Source organism: Monomorium pharaonis, chromosome 3 (genome assembly GCF_013373865.1).
Source record: "Monomorium pharaonis isolate MP-MQ-018 chromosome 3, ASM1337386v2, whole genome shotgun sequence".
Taxonomy (NCBI): domain Eukaryota; kingdom Metazoa; phylum Arthropoda; class Insecta; order Hymenoptera; family Formicidae; genus Monomorium; species Monomorium pharaonis.
The window spans coordinates 17,614,079-17,630,196 of NC_050469.1; the positions used below are offsets into that span (position 1 = coordinate 17,614,079).

The 16,118-nt window shown below is 33.6% G+C and overlaps 1 protein-coding gene across 10 annotated transcripts in view; it reads right to left on the reverse strand.

Moving 5' to 3' along the window:
- Positions 1-16,118, reverse strand: part of LOC105831072 (acetylcholinesterase) — a 474,599-nt gene that overhangs the window by 50,511 nt on the left and 407,970 nt on the right. For 8 of the 10 annotated variants that reach the window (XM_036283861.1, XM_036283858.1, XM_036283859.1 and 5 more), the window contains 3 exons: positions 13,764-13,921; positions 13,472-13,581; positions 7,610-7,647 (listed from right to left, as the gene is read on the reverse strand). In XM_036283861.1, coding sequence (XP_036139754.1) covers positions 7,610-7,647; positions 13,472-13,581; positions 13,764-13,921 — 306 coding nt within the window. The remainder of the gene's footprint in view (positions 1-7,609; positions 7,648-13,471; positions 13,582-13,763; positions 13,922-16,118) is intronic. The other 2 variants (XM_036283860.1, XM_036283862.1) reach the window with 2 other exon arrangements.

A 16,118-nucleotide genomic window follows, 5' to 3' on the forward strand; every position in this document is an offset into this window, starting at 1 on the left:
GCGCACACATATGGAAAGTATTTGAATATGATTGCAATATACAAACTAACGAATAATAAGCAACATAAATTCTAGTGTCTCGCTACCAGAAGCATATATATATTATATATATATATATATATATATCTTGTATATTATACTCATACGCACGCGTTGAATTAAATCAACGAGCTTATATTTTCTGAAATATTTCAGGATAAATTTTACTTGTAAGTATGTAACGTCTTGCCAAAATTACTATACAATTTTGTTATGAAATTATTATATTACTGAACATACGCAAACTTGTGAGAGAATCATATTTATAAGAAATTTTAAATAAATATGTGAATTAATTCAAAATTAAATATCAATACAAAATGCTTAAAAATGCATATTATAATTGTGCTTCTCTAGTCATTTTTACTTCTTACCTAATTTTCTTGATTTGTACAACATATCACACATTTTGATACATTAATTCATATGCAGAACACCCTGTACATATGCCACATGTATGCAAATCTAAATATAATGTTGTAAGAATTATGAGCAAATCTGTACTACTAACTCTCCAAAATATAAGCTTACATTCAAAATCTTATAGCTATTGTGATAGCTCTATTGCGTGCAATAATAACGCAATATGCTCTCATTTCATTCAAAAAAATATATACATTTTTAAAAGTTTATGAACGAAACTAACATATTTTCATCTAATTCCTACAGACAAAATTGGATTTATGACAATTAATCAATTATGGGATCGAACAATATTCTACTTGCGTATTCATGCATCGCTCAATCGACCATTAGATTTCCATAATTTTAACAGACACAAAAAAAACAAATCGAATGCTTAAGTTGATATAAAAATCATCAAAGATTTTTCCGAATTATGCTATCAAGAGATCACTTTCCTTATCTTTATTTTGTTTTGTTAATCTTTAAAATAAAGCTGAAGTCGCACTGTCAGGACTTAAGCCTGTAACTAGAACTTGTTAGTTCGTATACAATGTACTAGCTTCTTTGCCCGCGCGAAGCGCGTATATAAGTACCGCGTCTGTTTGTCCGCGGACCCTAAAACTCGCACAAAAATACAGGGTGTTTCCGAAATGATAGCAATAACTTTGTTAAAAAATTCTTTTTTCAAACAACCTGTATTTCGAAATACCGCTTTTTACACCGTCAAAATGTTTTTCTTTTTTTATAACATCAATTACTCTCTACCTTTCTAGTTAAATCCTCTGAACCTTCTTTTAAATCTTAAATTTATTTATTATAATAAGATATTTTTAATCTATTTCAAAATAACATACAATATATGAAACTATCAACTTATATTTAAACTTTTTTAGTCATTTATTCACATATTTATAACTCATTTCATTTTTCAAGTAATTGTCACAGAATACGATTAAAGATTTAAATTTTCAACTCTAATCACCATTAAGTCACGCTTGTGTATGTATGCATAATTAGTTGTTTTTGAATTTTTTATCTATATATATAACACTGAAATGTAAGCCTAATCATTTCTATGTCCATCCATTTGCTTTTGGTACTCAAATTTTACATTTTTTGATCAAAAATACACACCCGTGTAAGTAGTTCGCGGAAATACAAATTAACGAACATGCGTACTTATTGTATAACACAAAATCGTTAGTGGTGCCGTTTACGGTAATTATTCACCTATACGGAGCCACCCCCGATTTCAATGTCCTTCACATATATTATCAGAGACATGACCCTGAGTAACTTTTCCTTATAACTTAATCGTCAGTTAATCATTGTTCGTTAAAGAGTTATTAACAAAAGAAGTTTGAAAAATATCTATGTAAAATAGAACAACACACAAACACACACACACACACACACACGCGCGCGCACACACACACACACATACAGGGAGGTGCAAGTGGAGGGGCCTTCAGCCTTCTCCTCCTCTCGCACCCACTCCGTTGGTAAGGATGCCCTATACAGAAATGCGCAAAAGTACGGTACTTTGTCGAGAAATAACTATGTCACACAAAATTTTGTGTGGAAAGAAAATATATTCTTAGAAATGCGTGGGCGGGGGAGGGGCAGGGCACTGCTCCTCCTCCCCTGCATCCTCTCCCCGTAATTTTTCCTAACTCTAATCCACCAATTTTACGTCCCTATTTGGTTAATCTGAAAACATTGGAAACATTGGAAACGTAGAAAGTCGCAAACTCATGTGGTACAGTACAAGCGCGGACGTTTAATCAAATACAACTGAAAAATTGAATATCCTGGAGCTCAGCATTTTTCTTGATTTTTGTCCTTTCATTGACTTTCTACACGAAGCAAACCCATTCAGCACTTTTACTGTAATATTAATAAACTTGAACATAAAGTAAACGACGTCCACGCTTGTACTGTACTACATGGGTTTGTGACTTTCCACGCTGTTTGTTTCCAATGTTTTCACATTAACCAAATAGCAACGTAAAATTGGTAGGTTAAAGTTAGGAAAAATTACGGGGAGGCGGTGCAGGGGCAGAGTCCCTCACCTGCCCACGCGTTTTCTGAGAATACATTCTCTTTCCACCAAATTTTGTGTGGAAATTTTGTGTGACAATTATTTCTCAACAAAATATCATACTTTTGCGTATTTCTGTATAAAGCACCCTTACCAACGGAGTGGGTGCAGGAGGAAGAGCTCGAAGGCTCCCCCACGTGTACTTCCTCTGTGTGCGTGTGTGTGTGTATGTGTATGCGTGTGTATGTGTATGTATGTGGTTTTATTATGGATATTTTTTAAATTTCTTTTGTTAATAACTCTTTAACGAACAATGACCGACGATTAAGTTATAAGAAAAAGTTACTCAGGGTCATGTCCCTGATAACATATGTGAAGGACATTGAAATCGGGGGTGGCTCTGTATAGGTGAATAATTACCAATGAAGATTTTGTTATATAACCCCCTCTATAATAAAAATCCGATTCAATGGATCCACATACAGGTTGTTTCGTTTAAGGACCTACATTTCTTAAAGTTACGCCATTTATTTATAAAACACTCTGTATATAGAAAATCCAAACCCATGGCAACCATCCTCGATTATTTTGGAATAAAATGAGACCATTTGCATATCGTATAATACAGAATCATTTGTGGTGCCGTTTACATCAGGTGCCGAACTCAAGCGTAATCTTATCCAATACATGTTTTTACAAAGCTTTTCATAATGAAGATCATGTTATAAAACTTTCTGTATGATAAAAATTCGACTCAATATATCCATATACAAGTTGTTTCATTTAAGGACCTACATTTCTTAAAGTTACGCCATTCATTTATGAAACACCCTTCTGTATATAGAAAATCCAAACCCATGGCTGCCATCCTCAAAGAATTTGGAATTAAATGAGATCATTTGCAAGTAGTTTGGCCACAAATGACGGTGTAGTTCGCGGTCATACAGATAAACGCATATCCGTTACTAATTTATGTAAAGAAAATTTTGGAAAAACACTGTTTATGTAACAAACAAACCCCTAATTTTAATCCGGAAGAAATTTAAAACAAAATGAGACCAATTGCATGAGGATCGGACATCAAATGACGAAAATTATCGCGGACATACAGACATACAGACAACTCAACATATATATGTATATTTTTGAAAAACCGTGTATATGTAAATAACACTTTTTTACATTGATTATTTATTTATTCATTTCCACATACAGGTTGTTATATAAATGTTTGGCGTAACTTTAAGGAATGTAAGTCCTTAAATAAAATACCTTGTATGGAAAATCCAATCCCATGGCAGCCTTACTCGTTAAATTTGGAATAAAATAAAACCATTTGGAAGAGATTCGGGCTACAAATGACGATGTTGTTCGGGGATGGCTACTATGGACTCGGATTATACCGGATTATACCGGATTATGGATTCGCGGTTATACAAACAAACGCTTATCCGTTACTAATCAATATATAGATAATTTTTGAAAAACCCTTATTTCAAAAAATCAAACCCATAGCAGCAATCCTCGTAAAATTTGGAATAAAATAAAATCTTTTGCATTAGAATCGGACTACAAATGACGGAGTAGTTCGCGGGCATAGAGTCTTCAATTATTCATACGTATATTTTGGCCTATTATTTTTAAAACACCCTGTTTTTGAAAAATTCGAGCCCATAGAAGCCTTCCCCAGAAAAATGACGGAGTAGTTCGCGGGTATACAGACTTCAATCATTCATACGTATATTTTGGTCTATCATTTTTGAAACACCCTGTTTTTGAAAAATCCGAGTCCATAGTAACCATCCCCGGAAAAAATGTTAAATTTTGAGACCAGTTGCAAGAAGATCGGACCACGAATGACGGAGGAGTTCGCGGGAATACAAACTTTATTCATAAAAACGTATATTTTTACCCATCCTTTTTGAAACAACCTGTTTTTGAAAAATTCGAGCCCGGAAAATTTGCTAAATTTTGACACCAGTGACATTAATGGGTTATACCACTGTAAAATTTTCAAAAAATCGAAAAAAATTTTTTTTGCTTAAATAATGCCTTAATGTCTTAAAAACAAGTTCCAATTAGTTTTATAGCTTAAAACATTTTTATGATGTTTTTATGAACGTACAGTCGCAGCGCTAATCTGAGCGTATCTCAGCATGGCCGCCGCGCACATTTAGGTCTTTGAATTTCATAGATACGAGTAACATACTTTTGAATAATGAGCTTCCCCAAGTAATTGTAGATGACATTAATAATTGTTTAAAAAAGAATGAGAGCTCCAATGCTACAGTTTGGAATGTAGCACTCAAGAGTTTTTCAAGCGATAAGACAACACTTGACATAGCTACTGATATTGCAGTTTATGTGTTTAATGATGGTTTATGCAGCATTATGAAAATTATAGAGCTGCTAAGTATCGTCGTTGGACCAAATTGTTATAATTATTGTGTAGAAGTTAACGAGATGCGCGTACAGCAGGCTGAACGCTCGCTCACGGACGTCGCAAAAAAGGTGCACTCGTCCTCTATATCGTCTCGCAAAGAGAAAGAGGAGAAAGATATCGCCGTAGAAAGGCAATTACTAATGATCTGGCATTGCGGACTAAAGGTAAAAAATCGGTTTTGAAATTTTTAACGCGTTTTTCTCGAAACTGTATTTTTCAAACTGGCTTGCAGCATAACTTTAACAATTTTGGTTCAATTTATTTGAAATTTTAACAGTAGCTTTAAAACGTTCCGCGAGGTACCACGTACGGATTTTTTAATTAGTTCAAAACTTTTTATGTTATGAAACGTTTTTTACGTCAATTTTTATCTAAAAACATTATTTTGACTTTAACTGTTTGCCATTTTTTTAAACAATATTTTTTAAATTCCCTACGTGGTGCACTAGGCAATTTAATGTAGATTATAAAAAATTTTTTTTGTTCATAAGTCAACAATTAAAGTTGTTAACCTGCAAGCCCCGAAGTCCCTTAAAAAAAAAATGTTTTCTTATAATAATTCCTGCGCTGCCATTTTTAAATAAAATATTATTACAAAAAAATTTTTTTGTATTTAATATGCATATTAAAAAGTACATGCACTTATTTTAAGATAAAGAAATTTTTTTAACATGAAAAAAGAATTGAATATGTATCTCATTTTCGTGCTGCTACAGTGGTATAACCCCTTAAGATCGGACCACAAATGACGAAGTAGTCCGCGGACATACGGACATACAGATATTATATATAGATGACTTATATATATAGATGTACACGCGCACGCGCCACGCACACGCACACGCACACGCACACGCACACGCACACGCACACACACACACACACACACACATACACACATTTTACATATAATCATGCTACATCTTCAGCTGTCATACATATCTGCAACATTATACATATACGTATCTTTTTCTTGTAGTTTTGCTTTTTTTTTATGTCATAGAACGATATCTTTTTTTCTATCGTTCATACCATTCAAACAACAATTCGGCAGCTATAATTTTTCTTTTTTTAAATTGTCATTCTAATAACATTTCAAATTCTTCCCACTTTGTCCTACTAATTTTTATTAACTAAAATCCCGAGTGTAAAACGTGCAAATATTTTTTTTTTATTTCACGAGTTATTTTGTTTTTTCTCTTTTTCAATTTCTCGCGCGAAATAATCGTTTTTCTCAGAGATCATTTTTTGCAAATGTCTCTTTTAATTTTCATTAAAAGAATTAGCATTCGTAACAGCATAAATTTTAAACTTTCATCTTTCATACGTAAATAATCTCATTATATTTGTAAGAATTATTATATTTCCATGAATATTTATAATGCTATGTACCTATTTTTTCAAAAAGGTAATTAATGGATTACCTCAAATTTCAAATTTATCCTTGATATTTTGTGTATCGATTATTTCGTATGAGTTATAAAATGCACGTATTTACGATAATATTCACATATTAGCAGAAAAGCACCGAATGTGGAACAGTTTCCTAAATTGCAACCCCTTATTTCTTGAAAACTAAACATCGCACCGTACAAATACCGATAAAAACATGATTAGCTCGGTTAATTAAGAATTAGAAAGATTAATTAAGAAAAAGAAAGGTTAATTAAGAAAAAGAAATAAAAATCCATATTTTATAAATCCATGCCGTTTTCTGCGTAAAATCTGCTAAAAACGAATTCGTCAAAAGCGAGAGTTTTATTTGGACAATGTTCTCTTGCAAATTACACAGTTTAAACAATAGTGAATCTATTATCAATAAGATTACCATTATTTCACATGTTTGTAATTTCCTAAAACTGTTTCTTTTTATTTTTCTTTTTTATATTCATCTTGTAGTGCAAATGTAAACATAAAATTGTTGTGTATGCGTAAATTGGAACACTCCGTGAGATAAGAGGTCTAGTAATGTTAAATAACTATTACTATATCGTGACCGTAGTATAGCTAGACCGTGATCGTAACTTTAATATATAACCTATATGTATAATAATCTAAATGTTTCGAGGCGAGATTTTACAAGAGACAATTAATAGACGTATCGAAAAATAGTACTTGTTAAAAAATATGCATTTTAGACGAACTTAACGGAATAACATAGAGTCTATAGAACTACGTAATTCAGGTAGTGAGATGTATAAATCAATAAAATGTAATTTGATATTTCAATCGTATATGGATTCCAAATTAGGCGCCCATTAGAGCAAATGCTCTTTTTGACATGTATCACAAAAACAATAATTATTTTAAAAAATACAAAAGTATTATAAAAATTATTATATTATTTGATAGAAGATACTTTCTAATTTAAATTAGTATTTTTAAAAGTGTTTTTTTAACCATTATTTAAGAAATATAATTGAAAACCGAAGTGTTCCAAATTCGGTGCCTTTTTTTTATGTACCGTGTATTAATAACATAATTTGAACAATAAACCTAATATAAGCATATATATATATATATTGCTAATTTATTAATGATTCATGCAAATCAATTATTTTTAACACAAAAAATTATTAAGAAGGAAAACATTAAAAATATAATGCTCCTTCACGCTCATGACTTTTAAACTTTAGCGCATTTGTATCAGAAACTATCACGCCACGCCGCATCGCACTTACCTCCAATATTTTATCCAAAAAATAGTTTGAGACGTCATCTGCAATAAAACGAATAAATTAGGTGATTAATTCCGGATCTTCTTTCGACACTCTCGATGAGTCATGATTCATAAGTAGAATCACATCGATCGAACTACTTAATCACACACCCAAACATGCAATTTGAAATAGTTCTCGACAACAAATGCGCAAAGTTAAAATTTTCGATCTGCATAAAACTGAAAAATGATACCAAAAACCAAATTTACCTTATAATCTGGAGTCAAGTTCCACTTCAGTATTTATTATAGAATTTTCAGACTATTTCAACATAATGATACACAATAGATAAATTTGCCCAATTCTGCACAACAAGTAACATATATGTATTTTTCAAAAATCAACATTTAAAGAGATTTGCAGAGATATATCTTTGTTCATATTATTTTTCAACTGAAAATTAAGCAAAGTGCACGTAGGTCTTGTTTGCTTTTTTCAAGAGATACTCTTTAATTTTACGGAGCATGGAGCTACTTCAGTGTTGAATTACACAATTTTTAATATTTTATCGAGATTATCTTGGGCAAGAGCGCTTATTGAAATCAAAACGATCAACTCCGGGAAACTAACGGTCAGATACGACATTGTAATTTGTTTTGATAAGGGTAGTAGACAGTATTGTAGACATTGTTCGTTTCTTCTTATGATAGCTATATCATATATTCCAAATGATCCACCAAGAGATTGGATATCTTCACTGATTCAATCATGCGAACTGATTAAATTAATATCAGATTGATACTAAATTGTTATAATTATTGAGTAATTGAAAGTTTTATACGATAAATATTGATTTTGCTCTTAAACATACATTACGTTTATAAACAACGTTCTTATGTTAGCATTATTTTTCATAATTTTTTTATTCAGTTTTAAAATATATTTTAATGTGGTAAACGATTTATAATTTTATAGCGACTTATAATGGTGATGCATTATATGATTCATGATTTATGAAGAATGAAATATGAAAATCTTTACAAAGTCTCAAAGAGTCGGATGATTTTCTCATCTTTCATACAAGATATACTTATTATAACAATGGTTTACATTAGTGTGATGATAATGATGATGATGATTATTTAGAAATTGACAATTTTGCAATTTCATTTTTATTGCATTATATATACATATTTTATTTGCTTAATTTTGGATTGTATTATTCTTTTATTCTTGCAGAGAAAAGTCTTTCGTGTACCCATACGCACGTACGCGGTATGAAACTTTACAGTAACTCATTGTGTAATAATTTCTAGAGAGCAAAATGAAATTTTTTACAAAATCGTTAAATAATTGGATAAAAACACAGTTTTTCATGTAAAATATATCAATTGACTTGACCTTACCAATCTAGACTGTTTATTCGAAAACGGCCATGCTCCAATTTTGTCAAAATTTTATAAATAGCTTTCATTTGGATAGAAAAAAAAGTATACTAAAAGGATTATTGTCGACTCAAAAGTTAAGCCACTTTTTAAATTACTTTTTATATTTTCTATATATTTTAATATACGTTTTGATGATGTTTATTTTGACATATGTTGACGGAGGTTGAGAAAGAGTAGTTCCCCGATAGGGGCTGGGGGCACGCGCGCGCGCGTGTGTGTATGTGCGTGCGTGCGTGCGTGCGTGCGTGCGTGCGTGCGTGCGTGCGTGCGCGCGCGCGCGCGCGCGCGCGTGTGTGTGTGTGTGTGTGTGTGTGTGTGTGTGTGTAGCCACAGTGAAGAAGTGTCCACGCTTCGTACTATACCAGGGAGCGTCTCAGATGCGCAGTAATAAATGGACACAGCAGGCTGAGTGAAACGGACACAGGCCATACGGACATAGTGGCTTAGTTTACATCGTGCATTTGATACGCGTATCAGGTACCATATTCGTATCAAATTCGTACTAAATATTTAGTACGCACGATGTAAACGCTGCCGGATCAATTTGGTACGAGCGTATCAAGTAGGAGTATTGTACTAAACTGATACGCGTACCAAGTGATGCAAATGTCGATGTAAACGCATAAAACGCATTTTAGAGAGAATTTAGCAATTGAGCATAACCTCAGTGCTAAAATCTAAAAACCGGTGTGAAAATGTCTTAGTAGGAGACATCAACATGAATTAAATTTGTATTATATTTTTCACAGTACATGCTTAGTACATTCGATGTAAACGCGCCCGTACTAAGGCTTTCGTGCGCACCAAACTTAATACGCGTACTAAGGTTTTGACGATGTAAACTAAGCCAGTAACAAATGCGCACGGACCAAATGCACACGGACCAAATGCGCACGGACCAAATGCGCACGGACCAAATGCGCATGGACCGAATGCGCACAGACCAAACGGACACAGTAACCAACAGACTTACCACATGGGTTACGACTTGTCAGGGTACCCCTACCGACAGGGTGGGTGCGAGAGGGAGGGCTAAGCCCCCCTTGCACCGCCGTGTGTGTGTGTGTGTGTGTGTGTGTGTGTGTGTGTGTGTGTGTGTGTGTGGTGTGTGTGCAAAGCATTCTCTGCACCACATGGATTTGCGATTGTGCGCATTTGGTCCGTGCGCATTTGGTCTGTGCGCATTTGTTCCTGTGTCCGTTTCACTCAGCCTGCTGTGTCCGTTTATTACTGTGCGCATCTGGGACTCACTCCTATACCACATCAGTTTGTGACTTTCTACGCGTAGCAAAGTCCACCCACACTCCCTTCCCCTCCCATTTACAGAGCAAAATAACGTTCACGCTTGTACTATACTACATGCGTTTGCAATTTCAGATTTGAAATTGTGGCTAAATAGCAGCTTAAAATTAGTTGGGTTAGAGTTAGCAAATAATATGGGAAAGGGGGCTCCGCCTTTTTCCCCACGCATTCTTTGCACTATATTTATATTAATATGTGTAAAAATAAACATCACCAAACGTTGTATATTAAAATATAAAGAAAATATAAAAAATAGTTTAAAAGGTGGCTTAACTTTTGAGTGGCCAAAAATCCTAGTACCTCTTTTCTATCCAAATGGAAGCTATATATAAAATTTGAACAAAATTGGAACATGGCCGCTTTCGGAAGAATAGCCTTAATCTATTGTTATTAATTTTATTAAGCTTAAAATTAATTAAATTAAAAAATAAATATAATAAACTAAATTAAATTACAAATTTAAATTGCCAAGAAACAATTTTTAAATCCGATAATTTATGCAATCAGTTACGATCAGATTATCATTATTAATATTATTATTAATTATTATTATTATTATCTATTAGGTTTTCAAGTAATTTTTTAAAAGTTTTAAAAATAATTTATTGTTAATTTGTTGAAATAATACTGTCATTCTTCCTAAAATAATTATTGAAAACAAAGTTTTAATTAATAATGATACACCATCCATTCTTTGTAGTGTTTAAAAAGTTAATTACGTTAATTACACAGGCACACAAAAAAGTGATCCGGCGGACTAGACTAGCCAATCCTTATGTATTTCGATCCACTGAATTCGAATCCAAGGTCAGAATGCAAAGTTAGCTCGCATTTCTTAACCCCTAAAAAAATTTTTTTTTAATGTTGGTCCAACGGACCAGACTAGTCTATCCTTATGTATTTTGACCCGCTGAATCCAAATCCAAGGTCAGAATTGCTGAATTAGCTCATTTTTTCCTAACCTCAAAAACACTTTGTAAAAGCAGTTTGGATCACAAATGTATAATCCGGAACGTGCAGGCTTGCGTAACCACATTAACCGGGAAAATTTTCTAGGAAACAACAAAAGTGAAGATTACAAAAAAAGGTAGCGGAAATGATGGAGAACTATAGAAAACTAGGTTGCTTAATGAATCGTAAGTTGTATTTCTTAGATTCTTATATCGACTATTTCCCAGAAAATCTAGGTGATTATAGTGAAGAACAGGAAGAAAGATTTCATCAGGACATCAAGGAGATGAAGTATCGATATCAAGGCAAGTGGGATGTGAATATGATGGCTGATTTTTACTAGACGCTCAAACGTGATGTCTCTGGGAAAGGAAAAAAACGTAAGAGAAAGCCATTGTACAGAACCTTCAAGAATAAAAGAGATATAATAGAAAAAGGGAGTGAATTTTCTACGCTATTCACAGAAGCTCAAACTTGTCATACGTATTGAATTTTCTCCGGGTAATGTGGTTACGCAAGCCTGCACGTTCCGGATTATACATTTGTGACTCAAACTGCTTTTACGAGGTGTTTTTTTTTTTGAGGTTAGAAAAAAATGATCCAATTCAACAATTCTGACCTTGGATTTGGATTCAGCAGGTCAAAATACATAAAGATAGACTAGTCTGATCCGCCGGACCAATGTTAAAAAAATTTTTTTTTTTGAAGTTAGGAAATATGAGCTAACTTTCTAACCTTGGATTCGAATTCACCGGGTCAAAGTACATAAGGATTGACTAGTCTGGTCCGCCGCACACTTTTTTGTGTGCTTGTGTTATTTGCTTTCTAGCTTACTAAATTCAAAATTAATAACCGCGTCTCCCATACCAGTCAATCTATACATGCTACATTTATTTACTGTCCTTGTTCTCTCTCATATTTTATTTTCTGCCCTGATATTCCATATATAAATCTTGACTGATTACATGGTAAACTAATTATAAGAGATCAATTACAAGATGTTGCACCGATTGCAGCTGGTTTCTTACAATTTATAATCAGATTGATCGCGTCACTGTTACAGATTATTTCATGAATCTGTTATAAATATATTATCGAGTTTATTGCCGTCCACATGTGATCGAAATTGGATCTTTGCGTTTAATCCGATTCATGAGGACTTGGCAAATCTTGAAAGTGTATATCACGCTTAATCGTCAATTACACAATTCATCAAAAGTTACATAAAATTAACCGCAAGATCGAGATAGGTCGCCATTTACTTTTCTCATATCTGTTGAATAACAAATAAGGGTTATCCATTTAATCATCGCTGTGATATAATTCTCTTTTCGAACGCATACAAAATTTATATCGTTCCTTTCACTTATTTGCGTTGTATTTTTGTCACTTGCAATTGCCATTTTTACGATCAATCGAGCAACGACTTTTAAGTTGATCACCACAAGTAGTTTAGACTATTGTTTGTAAAACAGCTTTCAAATTTTTTCATTATTTCGGAAATATTTGTAACGAGATTGCAAAATAAATTCACACGTGTTTATCGATAACTATGTATATGTCACGAGACATATCTTAGATTATCAATCAGATGTAAAAATAGAATCGATCGAATCGAAAGATGAAAATCGATAAGAGCGAATTTTAGAAGATAACGAAAATGAAGAAAAAATTAAAATCTAAGCCAGGGCAAAATTGATAAAGCTACATGGAGTGTGCACAAATGCGAATTATCGAAATTAAACTTTGACTCCTACCGGAGCCGATCGTCGGGATCCATTTTAAGCTCTTGCCGAGTATCTTTTATCTTCAGTTGCGGATCGCAAATTGCAGATTGCGGCACATAAATCTACGGCTATCTCGGAACAACGAATGTACCACGTTAAGACATGGAACATCTGATTATCATTCGCAAACATCGCGGTATGCTATCAGTGTCGGTGACATAACGACACAGCAAAAACGGACTATTGCTATACGATAGCATATGTCCTACGGCGACCTATCGATCTACGAATAGTTGACAACCGCTAATCCATCCTTGAAGCGTAAACAACGCTCATTGTAGACCTGTTCGTCGGACGGTAGCACTGATTGAACTTTTCTGCCCAGTCAGGTACCTGCCAGTCATGAAAAAGATTTGTCGACATGAATGAGTAACCGCTTATATGAATCTATATACTGTTAGCAACGGAAGTAACAGAATGGATGCGATTGGTGAACCACGCAATTCGCCGACACCCGCAGAAACGCTTGATGCCATTGCGCTCTTACATGCTTCGGGAGTAGGATCTGCAAAGTAATAAAAAAAAGAATATAAAGTTAATAAAGACTGAAAATGCATCTCTCTCTTGTTCCTTCCCTCTCCACCCCCCCCCCCCCCCATACTGTAATTAAACATACAACTTGTCAATGTATCTAACTTTAATTAGTCAGAAAAGAGTATCTTATTTTTGTGTTATTTTGTTACTTGCCAGGAACCCCTTTTAGGCGTGGTAGAAACTCGTTCCAAAATGCACAAGCTGTTGTGCGAGGACCTCTACCAAAGTCATTTTTTTCTGCATTCCAAATAAAATACTTTGGATGATCTCTTGTATAAGGTGGCCATTCAGATTCGGTTACTGTTGGCATCCTGAAAGACAAATTAAAAAATTATAAAGATGGCTACGTCACTAGTGAATTATATTGTATATTTCAGAACAAACAAAGGGTGTACTTCCAAAAAGGTGAAACCTCCGATCGCGCTGAAATTTCAACCAAAGCTTACCCTTGATTAGAGAAGAAAGTCCCTAAAAGGATTTTCACCGACAAAGCTTTATTTGCCCTTTATCACTTCCTAAAAGTGCAAACATTTTTACTGTATATCTCTGAAAGTATTAATTTTAGAGAAAAAAGTTTCAAACAAAAAATGAAGCTCATAAAAGGCTCTACAAAAAAGGTTATATACATTTTTTACGTACCCCTATTATTTTGGCAGTTATAATAACTGTTATGAAATAAAATAATTTTAATTTTGGATTAACAGGATTTTACTCGTATAAACACACGCGCGTGGATGGGTCTATTGTAGGCACTCTCCTGGTTTATGAATATCCAATTGACATTGTAACATGGTCAATTGGATATTCATAAACTTAAATAATGACTTAAAATTGATTGGGTTAGAGTTAGGATTACAGTAACAAATGCGCACGGACCAAATGCATACGGATCAAATGCGCACGAACTTACCACATGGGTTGCAACTTTTCATGGCACCCCTACCGACGGGGTGGGTGCGGAAGGGGGGGGGGGCGAAGCCCCCCCTGCACCCCCGTGTGTGTGTGTGTGTGTGCGTGTGCGTGCGTGCGTGTGTGTGTGTGTGTGTGTGTGTGTGTGTGTGCGCGTGCGCGCGCGCGTGTGTGTGTGTGTGTGTGTGTGTGTGTGTGTGTGCAAAGCATTCTCTGCACCACATGGGTTTGCGACTGTGTCCGTTTCGCACTGTGCGTATTTGGTCTGTGCGCATTTGAAACGAGATTCTTATTATATACGTATTCATTTGAATTTTGCGCATTTCTATTCAGGGTATCTCTATTAGCGGGGTACGGAAGGGAGAGAGCCAAAGGCTCTTTTTGCACCCCCGCGCGCGCACGTGTGTGTGTGTGTGTGTGTGTGTGTGTGTGTGTGTGTGTTCTTTACAGTACGCATTTTCTATACCTATTTTTTACGCTAATCTTTTCTGAGATACATAATGAAAGCTTTTAAAATGTTGAGGGAAAAAAAGCTTTTTTTCTTCATGATAGCCAAAATAATAGGTTTACGTAAAAAATGTATATAACCTTTTTTGTAGAGCTTTTTATGAGCTTCATTTTTTGTTTAAAACTTTTTTCTCTAAAATCAATATTTTCAGAGATATACAGTAAAAATATTTGCAACTTTAGGAAGTGATAAAGGGCAAACAAAGCTTTGTCGGCGAAAATCCTTTTAGGGACTTTTTTCTCTAATCAAGGGTAAGCTTTGGTTAAAATTTCAGCGTGATCGGAGGTTTCACCTTTTCGGAAGTTTATTCCAAACAAATAGTAATCTAGTAATTCTTGGAAATTTTGCTGCAAATAAAAAAGTTAACAATTTTTTTTTAAATTTACGTCAATTATCTTTTTAAAGTAACTTCGATATTTACGCTGCGCAAGAATTTACACCACAAAAGTAAAACAAATGTAGAAGAAGTGGTAATAATTTACTCCCAATTATTTTGTTACATGCTCTTATGTTATATTAGTATTGTGTTGTAATTTCATTCAAATTGTGTTTTTACAGTTAATATTAATAAAACCACGATGAATAGAATCGATTTCGCAATGCAGTAAGTAGCGCGACCCTGTATTACGACCTATATAAAATGATTACTGTAGTACAAAAGGCTTAATAATTATTTCACAATACATATGTTTAGACTGTTTAGAGAAACAGTAAAGGACGAAATGTAACAAAGTGTTTATCTTTTGTATTCTTTGTTTACATATACATATATGTATATTACAGATTTCTATAATAAGAGAAAAATTTTTGGAACTTTATTTTCAAATTGAAATTCTATCTCTTCCCTTTTTTACAAAATTGTTTCTTTGATTATTTTTCCTTGTAAAATAGTAATAAATATGGTATACATATTTGCATGGCATACATTTTCATGTAACTCGATTTTTTCATTAAAAAATTAGTAACAATTATTCCAGACTTAACATTCATGTATTCATCTTTTGAATTTTATACTTTTGGTGGCTAGGTTTATTTAAATTTCCAAATTTTAAAGTAAATAAAAGGTATCTTTATTATTATAAATATCTTTT